At 33.7% G+C, this 11,009-nt stretch overlaps 1 protein-coding gene across 1 annotated transcript in view; it reads right to left on the bottom strand.

Annotated features, from left to right (window-relative positions):
- Window positions 1–11,009, bottom strand: part of LOC132735266 (nuclear receptor corepressor 1-like) — a 69,945-nt gene that overhangs the window by 57,767 nt on the left and 1,169 nt on the right. The window contains 1 exon segment of the mRNA XM_060722204.1: window positions 3,709–3,892. Coding sequence (XP_060578187.1) covers window positions 3,709–3,892 — 184 coding nt within the window.

The raw sequence follows: 11,009 nt of genomic DNA on the forward strand, positions 1-11,009 counted from the left end.
AGGCCAACATGAGCTTAAATAGCTCCCAAGCCAACATGAGCTTAAATAGCTCCCAAGCCAACATGAGCTTAAATAGCTCCCAGTCCAAAATGAACTTAAATAGACCCCAGTCAATCATGAGCTTATATAGCTCCCAGTCCATCATGAACTTAAAAAGACCACAGTCCAACATGAGCTTATATAGTGAGCTTAAATAGCTCCCAGTCCAACATGAGCTTATATAGCTCCCAGACCAACATGAGCTTATATGGCTCAAATGCCAACATGAGCTTAAATAGCTACCAGACCAACATGAGCTTATAAAGCTCATAGTTTAACATGAGCTTATAAAGCTCCCAGGCCAACATGAGCTTAAATAGCTCCCAGACCAACATGAGCTTATATAGCTCCCAGACCAACATGAGCTTATATATGACTCCCAGTCCAACATGGCCTTATATAGCTTATCTGCACTGTCCAATATATCCAGTCAATAGATTTTGAATGTTTTCTTAAAAATGATGAATGACTTTCTGATTAGAAAGAGATTTAGTTGAAATTTCAAAAAATTACATAATGTATATGTAATAATTATGCTAATTTTATTTCTAAAGGAAATAAATCCTTTTAAGTTAATTCAAATAATAAATGTGTCCTGTTTTTATTAATTTTTTTATTGTTTTTTTTTATTGTTTTGCAAGACAACTTCCTTTCTAAAAGGAGGAAATATCCATTGGAAATAAATAGCTTCTGTTAACAAATATATCACTATGTATTGTTTGGCATGTACACGCAACAGTATTTTTGCTCTGGTTCTTTGTCATCAATTTTGTTATTGATGTTCGCTGACCTTTTGAACTTTATTTCGAGACTCACTGTGAGGCTAATATTAACCATTTAATTTTCATCTCACAGCAGCATACTTCTTCAATTCAATTAGAAATACCAATATAGTTATAAATATCTTATTCGAACATAAACTTTATTGAAACATCTCTGGAATATGAACAATATTGCTACAACTGCAGAAAATACATCATCCAATTACCATAGCTAGTCTATCTACAGAGATAAGTTATCCAATCATACTGGTCACTAACCCAATAATATAACACTCCATACCACACAGGTCATTCACCTTTGTGACCTTATATATTTGCAGTCAACATTTTTATTTCTAACCTTGTGACAATCATGAAAATGTGTTGCAAACTGCAAAAGCCCCCCTTCGTTATTCTCCCTCCAATTTACCCCTCAAACATAATATGAACTTGCATAAGTGCTGCAAACTGCAAAGCCCCCTCCCTCCATTATCCTCTCCTCATTTCCCCCCTCAACCATAATACAAACAAACTTGACATACTTATGTGCTGCAAACTGCAAAGCTCCCCCCATTTTCCCCCTCAACCATAATACAAACAAACTTGACATACTTGTTAAAATATATCTGTAAATTCTAACACCAATCATGAAAATCTCGCAAACTCCAAAGCCACACTCCCGACTCAATTATCCTCCCCCCACACCTCTTTCCCTCCTGAACCATATTACAAACAAACTTTGACATACTAGTTAAAATAAAATCCACAAATTTTAACACCAATTCCTTAACCCACTTAATACTCGGGTTCACCGATTAATATGATACCCACTTACATTCTGTAATGTAACAATTAAAATGCAAAATGTAATAATTAAATAACTCATAATGGTATGACTAAATAATGTAAACAATTTATTGCGTTTGACTTATACGCCCATAACTTTCAATGAGTACCAAACAATTTTACATGTATATAAGATTATTGTTGAATACTTACTTTAATACTTTCATTATTAACTATGCTATTTCTCGCCAAAGCAATACTGTATCAAACAACTGCCAAATAGCAGATAGTATAGAAAATGATAAGACAATGTATAGTTATTGATTGAAGGAAGTGGTAATGAAAGTAATCATACACATAGGGTATCAATCATGACTGTTAACATAGTTAATTTAAAACTACATTAAATACATAATCAATTTATCAAGTCATTAACCCTACCAACACTAAATATCTTAAATAGACTTGTCCATTTTTCCAATCTGGACAAAACCATTCCTCATTTTTAGAGTGATTATGTATGTGTCTGTGTGTCTGGTTTTCAGACTGATTTTATCACATTTTTTGGTTATACCTTGGAGGTCAATGCACCTTAAATCTGTTATCCTGGATAATTTATCAATAATGACATGCACCAATGAATAATGCTCCGCAAGTGACTGGCTACTATTCATCATATGTGTGGTCAGATAATGTGTCTGCACAATTCGCTATTCAGTCAGGACATATTTTGAAATTTCCCTAAAATGAGGAATGGTCTTGTCAAGAAGTCTATTTTAGATATTTAGTGTGGTAAGGGAAATATACATACACCACACACACAGTTAATAGAATAATGCTTTTTGTTGCTATGGCAATTTTCCTGTAAAGGTTTGACTCTATGTGTTCTGTCCATCTTTGCATAATCAAAGTCACCTATGGTGAACGTAAGGGCCAATGACATAATTTACTAATAAACATGAAACAGGTTATTATCAGAAGATGACATACATGTAATAATTAAACCTGGAATTGACTTAAAAGAACTGCTTAGGGGTTAAGCTGATCAAAGGGATTTTATTACACAGTTAAACTATTACTGAGCTTTGAGTGCTATATGTTTATAAAGGGCTATGAGGTAAGTTGATGCAGTGACCCCATGTGTCAAGTATGTGTAACTTACCCCCTTAGTTGATGTGGTGCATCAACCAAGTTGGTGTAACTAAGCCCCTTAGTCAAGTTGGTATGTCAAAATTTAGAATAAGAAATGATTGAATTTTTGTCTTCTATATCATTGTCTTCAAAACTGTTCATGCGAAATTTTGATCATCAAACAGAGAAAATTTTCATGTCATGAAATGATGTTATTTTTAGAAAAATTAGTCAAAGCAACAGAATTTAATATCATATTTATAGAACATAATGACTTTTGAATAATTTATGGTACCAAGAGAAGGAAAACTTAATTTCAAAGTATGACTTGCGAAAAGGTCGAAATAGTCTGTACACAGTACAGTAACTAGTAAAGAGATCGAAAACAAGAGCTACCATAAAGGGGGAGCCAAGCTAGAGTTTTTCTTATTTATAAAGGCAAGTGCATCTAAGGAAGAACATTATAGTAAAAGATTCTGACTTCTTTAAGAAATCATCACTTTTTTAAACAAAATATAATTACATATATTGAAAATTTGAAGGGCAATGTCATAGTTACATTTCTGAATTATTCAAAAGTGTTGTTTTGTCGTAATATGAATCAAGTCTATAAATGAATATCAAAGTAAAGACAATTTTAACAAATTCAATGATTTGGCTTCCGATTCTTTTTTTTTTCAAATTCTTGGTCTCAAGTGTTGTGTTGTCTAAGTATAAATCTAAGTATGAAGACAATCCATTCATTAATAATCTGTAACAACTTACAACCAATTACAGCAACAGCAATGGGAATGACACTGTGACTATTTCTAATGCAATAGCTTGAAGTTTTTCTTCAAATAAGTCAAGCCAATTCCCCAATTAGGGCCATCAGTGATGTGAATTGTGTCGACGAAGGAGCAGTGATTCCTATATGCCGCCACTACTCCTAAGAGGCAACACAAAAATGCTGCATAAACAATGTTATATAAAGTGGACAAAGGGCACTTACTGTAGCTTGAAAGGGATCCCTGTAAATACTGCCATAACCTCCGGCGGCCACTGCTGCTGCTGCTAATCCATATCTCGGGTCTTGATAAAATGCTGGCCCAGGTCGCATTTGAGCCCCAGATGGACTCTGAGGTCGCGACCTCTTGTATGGGGAGGATCCTTCATGTTGGGATCCACCTGGGCCACTGAAATACAAAAAGAAACAAAACATTAATATAAGCAGTCTTAAAGTTTGCAAAGTCCAAAAACTGAAAGCAATTTAGACTAATTCTTCACTAAGAAATATGTGAAGAAAGTTACAGATCAATTGAATAACACAATGTTAATGATTTTGACAAATGAACAAAAAGACCAAACATAAATCTTTAGAGAGGGAATCTTTATCATTCCCTATACTGTCATAGCAGCCGAGTCAATGCTGAGTGACAAGGCCATACAAATCACCATATCACCTAGTTATTAAGTACTGTACATCTTAAATCTTTGAAGTTCTCTGAACATAACATTTTTGGTTTTCTTTTCACATTTTGTCACCTTAGTGCAATAACTGAATAACTGCTATTAAATTTAGAAGCACTTATTACATTACTGTACTAAGTTGACAATTTTATTTTATTATTTTTTTTATATTAATTCATTTATTTCAATCATTTTCATATACAATGTAGATAATTCCATAACTCCCACATTTTACAATATCTTATCACTCTTTTATAATCTTGCATGATGAATTTTAAATTTGTTAGTGCATTTATGGGTTGAAGACCTTCTTAATTTATAGGAGTTAACCAGTTATTGCACTAAGATGACAAATTGTAAACTGTAATGTTAATGGCAAGATACGCACTTGCTTCAAAGTGGCCTTTCAAAAAAATTTTTTTTTTCCTTCCGCACTTTCTATATTTCTGGATGCCTATTTTTATAAATTAATGCAACAAAAGACGAAATCCAGATCTGTAAACTTAAATATTACATACAAAGAAAATAATACAATATTAAAACAACGGCACAAAACAAAAATTACTCTATAAATACCTGTGTATTATATTTTTCCGAAAATACCAATTGCGTGACTGTTTGAAATTTAAAGAGTCGTAATAATTTCTATAATAACTCATAATTTTCTCTATAGATCTATATTATACATGTACAAACATGTGCACTCACTTTTGACAATGCAATATGAATGTGCTGTTGTTTTTTCTGTCATCGCACCTATAGATTTTTCGAAATGAGGATTTAGTTGAATATTTTAGTAAACTAATCTGTTATACGGGGATTATTGATGTTTCTCCACGGTTACATTAGACACCAAATTAGCCTCCTCTGATATTATGCTCATAGTAATGTAATTATTAATTATGATTTACAAATCTTTTGTTCCTAACATAGAAATATTAATTTAAACCAGCTTAGATAACGCATCAGCCCTTCCCTGTTGAAGATTAATGTCATGGACTAATGTTTTAAAGGCCCATAATGCCTCAGAAATCATGGTTTTATTTCTCAAAAGATAGTCATGTTAGGTTATTTATTATATTTATATAGTAAACACAAAACATGACTCATTGACCAATATACCTGAACCTTCTTTTGCTTCTGTTGCTTTTTGTCAATTAGACTGATGAAAGCCAAAATACTACTGTACTTTGTTAACATTTTTTAAGCACTTTTTACAGGTAATGAGCATATTACGTACATGCTCTAAAACCATTGTTCAAATGTTATACACTCACATGATTGAAAGAATTATTTGTTTCTGAGGCATTATGTGCCTTTAAAGACGTTTTCGGTAGTTTTCTGTGCGCATCCTTATGCGCTTCCAAGAAAGATAATCTCGGATAATTACTCTTCAAATGAAGGTGAAATTGAATAGTATTCGGATAAGTGTTTAAATTTCGGCTAGAAGCAAATAATGAGTAAATAATACAGAACAGAAATTTCTAAATGTTCAAAGAGAGATCGGTCCAAAAGAATAAGAGGTCGTTTAGACAACATCACATAAAGGATTTCTCCAAGCATAAGTACGACAGCATTGATGATAATTCTGCGCGCGTTACCCCACCCACTTGTGGTATAGTGACGAAAGTGCGTCGCGACTTGATTACTGGCAGACAACTGGGCAAAGAAGTTTAAAATGATATATTTTAAAAGTGTTGAATAAAAAAACAAAATTAATATCTAAGAAATGTTCCGAATTTCATTATTTTCTTTGTAAATTTCTGAATACTTGCTTACTGTTGGGGTATGTTAGTCGAATGAAAAAAATAATATTTTAAAAAGATATTCAGTATCAAAATTCATTTACTTAATATAACATCAAAAGAAAAAGAAATTTTTATTACAACATTTTTTTGTTGTATATTTGACAATACATTTAGTATAACACTGATATTTCTTAAGAAAGCGTGGTAATTTTGACAGTCGACATATGCGGTAACCATGGAAACTGCCCGTTTACAAAAAACTAGCACGTCAACATCTATATTTTATTTCTATTTTTGAATTCACCATCAAATGTTACTTGATATATCAATAATGTAGAAAATTCTATGAAAGAAATTTCTTGATAGCTTTAATTTTTACAGAATTCATGTTTATTTTTCTCATTTTTTGTTTAGTTATAAAGCATGAAAACTTCTTTTTTAAAGAAATATGTTCCAATTATCGTTTGTTTTATACAGAACCCTAAGATAAAGCAAGCTTTTTATAAAACTATGTTTATTGTGAGTGTAATAAGCTATTTTATACATAATTAAACACAGTTTGGCTATTTTGACAATTTTGAGATATACGGTTACCATGGAAACTGCCATTTTTCAAAAAAACCAACACGCCAACATATATTTTTCTTTTTCTATTTGAATTTGTCATTAAATTTTACACAACATACAAAAAAATTAGAAAATCCTATGAAATACTTTTTTCAATATCTCTAATTATTCTCAGAATTCATGTTTATTTTTCTCATTTTTTGTTCGGTTGAGGAACATGGAGAACTCATTTTTTAAAGAAATATGTTCAGATTATCGTTTGTTTCATACAGAATCATTAGATAAGATTGTCTTTGCATAAAACAATGCTCGTTGTGTGTTTTAACCTTTTCCCTTATATAAGCGTGTTTCGACGGCTTTTTGCCCCCCCCCCCCCCTTTGAGGCCTCAAACAGTGAAAAAATGCCCTATTTAGGCCCCCAACACTGTTTTTCGTTTTGAGAAATGTTGTTAAAAAAATTGACCATTTTTTCAGCGCCTTCCCCCATCCAAATATTACATCAGGGGGTTGCCAGAAGGGGATGTGCCCCTTCTGTTTGGGGGTTTGAAGGGGGGCGGAGTCCCCCTCATCGCCAAGAAAATTTTGGACTTGTGAGAGGCTTTAAATGACCCCAGGTCGATCATAAGATAACGTGTAACCAACGCTGAAAAGCCTTTGACTCTATCTCAATCCCTTGAGAAGTTGCAGCACTTTGAAATAAATTTTGATGGAAAAAATCGAGGCAAAAAAGTGATTTTTGGCAATTTTGAGATGTCCCCTCGTTGCCATGGTAACAGGAAATTTAAGACTGAGCATGTCGTTACAAAGGCAATGGTCCAGTCAACATTTGTGCCAAGTTTGATTAGTATTGAAGCATTTTTCATAGTTTCATAGCAGTTTGAACTTGTGAGAGGAGGCTTTTCAGTGAAAATGGCCATTTTTCACAATATGCTCATGGGGGAAAGGGTTAACTAAAAAAATAATAAATGTTACAAAACAATGATTTTTCACCAAAATTAGGTAAAAGACCAAATGTTAACATGGAAAAACTAGATTTTGGGTGGTTCCAAGGTTTTTCATCATTTTTTGTTAACCTTTTCCCTTATATAAGCGTGTTTCGACGGCTTTTTGCCCCCCCCCCCCCTTTGAGGCCTCAAACAGTGAAAAAATGCCCTATTTAGGCCCCCAACACTGTTTTTCGTTTGAGAAATGTTGTTAAAAAAATTGACCATTTTTTCAGCGCCTTCCCCCATCCAAATATTACATCAGGGGGTTGCCAGAAGGGGGATGTGCCCCCTTCTGTTTGGGGGGTTTGAAGGGGGGCGGAGTCCCCCTCATCGCCAAGAAAATTTTGGACTTGTGAGAGGCTTTAAATGACCCCAGGTCGATCATAAGATAACGTGTAACCAACGCTGAAAAGCCTTTGACTCTATCTCAATCCCTTGAGAAGTTGCAGCACTTTGAAATAAATTTTGATGGAAAAAATCGAGGCAAAAAAGTGATTTTTGGCAATTTTGAGATGTCCCCTCGTTGCCATGGTAACAGGAAATTTAAGACTGAGCATGTCGTTACAAAGGCAATGGTCCAGTCAACATTTGTGCCAAGTTTGATTAGTATTGAAGCATTTTTCATAGTTTCATAGCAGTTTGAACTTGTGAGAGGAGGCTTTTCAGTGAAAATGGCCATTTTTCACAATATGCTCATGGGGGAAAGGGTTAAGCTATCTTATACATTTTCTATTGGTTATAACACAGTTAGGCTATTTTGACAGTTTTTAGATATACGGTTACCATGGAAACTGCCATTTTACAAGAAATCCAACACGGCAACATATATTTTTCTTTTTATTTTTAAATTCGTCATTAGATTTTACTCATCATACAAAAAATCAAGAAAATTCTATGAAAGGATTAATTTTTCATAAAACTGTAGAAAATGTCTTTAAGCTATATGTAAATGTAAAAAAATATATTCCTATATCGAAATATACAATTTATACCACGTATTCAGATGGCTAGGGGGTTTTTGGTCAAAAGTATGTTATTGTTTTTTTTTTTAGTTTTTGTTGTTGTATTTTTCAAATTTCAAAGCGAAAAATTCTCCATTCAAGAAAATACAAAATGTAAATGAATAAATACAAGGATATGAATGAACCAAATATTTCATTTCTTAGCATTGCATTATATATATTGCATTTAATATTTGTATAAATTAACTCATCCAATTTTGCATTAAAATTCATGAAACATCCCATTCTCGAGTCTTATTACCAAAATGAAAAAAAAAACAACCAGGATTGCCAGCCCATATTTTTAAAAAATCTATCTCTATATTATACTGATGGCTTACGACTTTATGACATTATTATGCAAATACACGTATGAATGCTTGTGAATATGACTTTCAAACACCACCAGTTAAGAGACAGGCCTGGGCCTACACATCCATGCCATCTGACCAGGCAGTTGTGGGAGACTTGACATGTATTTCTTTTTTCTTTTTATTTTTGTTAGGTTTTACGTCACACCAAACACTGTATAGGTCATATTGACGACTTTCCAGTTTAACTGGTGAAAGAAGATGTCAGGTGCCCTTCCATGCATTATTTCAGGCATGAACGAGCACCTGAGTAGAACCACTGACATTCTAAAAGCTTAGCTGGATAGCTTTCTCACATAAAAGAGTCTATAGTCCCTGGTGGGATTTCAACCCACAGCAGTGACCTTCAAGTTGTTTGAAGTCAAAAGTCTTAACCACTCAGCAACAGATGCCGCTAGGGTTGCACATCTGATATACTTTTATCAATGGCTTCCATGAGCAACAAGTTAACACTCTTATTTATTCACATTCAGACAATAAGAAAATCAATAGTTACATTTGTACCTAGCATGTACTTAATTACATACAACAATAACAAAGGTAATACATAATTATCTCAATATTTGTCTGTTGAATACATACATTAATCAGAAAATATTCAATAATTAACTTCAATATATCCAAATCTTTATCTAATAAAGTTCAATTATTTGTCACATATACTACAGATTGCTCTAATTTGAATGGTAAAACAAGAGGGCCATGATCAAGCCATTGATTGCTCACCTGAGAGACATTGCTAGAAAAGGTTAAGAAAATTTAGAATTTTTTTTTTTTTATCAATATGAAAGTCTAAGTAATGTGGAAATATTGGGTTTTTTACCCAAGCTGCATATTTTCTAAAAATATTTGTACCTGTATATGACTACAAGATAAATATCTACTCTCTTGGCATTGTACATTGTAATTACAAGTAGACATAATTATATACTAGTACATGTTTTACTCTGTAAGTCTATATAAAGTAATCATTCTCATATAAGAAGGCATTATTTCCAGAACAACAGACTCTTTACCCTGATTACATGGCAACAGCAAGTGCCAGAAATCTTGGCAACATGATATAATTATAATCTCTCTTGAGTTTGCTGGATAGCTTCCTACATGAAAGAACTGAAGAGTCTGGGAAGACTAAAACCTATAGTTGTGAGGTGCAAATTATCTATTCTACAGTCAAAGAACTTATATGGAAATCACCCTGGCATCTTTTTTTGGCAATTGGCAAATCTTAACTGGACTCTCTCAAACCATAACTGGAATCTTTACTGGCTACCCTCAAATCTTAACTTGATTCTCTCAAACCATAACTGGAATCTTAACTGGCTACCCTCAAATCTTAACTGGATTCTCTCAAACCATAACTGGAATCTTAACTGGCTACCCTCAAATCTTAACTGGACTCTCTCAAACCATAACTGGAATCTTAACTGGCTAACCTTAAATCTTAATTGGATTCTCTCAACACATGCTCAAACCATAACTAGAATCTTAACTGGCTACCCTCAAATTTTAACTGGTTACCCTTAAATCTTAACTGGCTACTCTCGTATCTTAACTGGACTCTCTCAAACCATAATTGGAATCTTAACTGGCTAAGAAGTAACCTAATTTTTTGAAGTTTATAACCTCAGTGTGACCTTGGATATGGACCTACACTTGAAAGGGACAGTGGGACACATCTACTGACATGATAAACATTTTTGCCATGTAATTTCAAAATCCATCCAGGACTGTCAAATGTATAGTAAAGAAATGAGAAATAAACTTCTTAACTAAATTTAACTTATTAAGTGGTAAGAGATATTGAGGTTGGTTTTGTTATACATGCAATAATATCCTGAGCATCTAGCAATGATTTTGGATTTTTTTTTTTAAATGCGCTTATTTAAGGTTGCCGCCGGAAAGTCCATATGGGTGACCGTACACTCAAGTCGGGCCATCCTAGAGCGTCCGCCGAGATTTTTCGTTGATTTTTTCAAGCTTTATTGGTGGAGGGAGACCCCAGAAGCCCCTCCGGTCATTATTTCAGGCACGAGCGGGCACCTGGGTAGAACCACCGACCTTCCGTAAGCCAGCTGGATGGCTTCCTCACATGAAAGGTTTCGACCCGAATGAGGATAGAACCTACAGCTGTGAGGGACCCGTGATCTCAAGTCAGCGACCTTTTGGA

Source organism: Ruditapes philippinarum, unplaced genomic scaffold, assembly GCF_026571515.1.
Source record: "Ruditapes philippinarum isolate M1 unplaced genomic scaffold, ASM2657151v2 ctg295_1_1_1_1, whole genome shotgun sequence".
Lineage (NCBI taxonomy): Eukaryota > Metazoa > Mollusca > Bivalvia > Venerida > Veneridae > Ruditapes > Ruditapes philippinarum.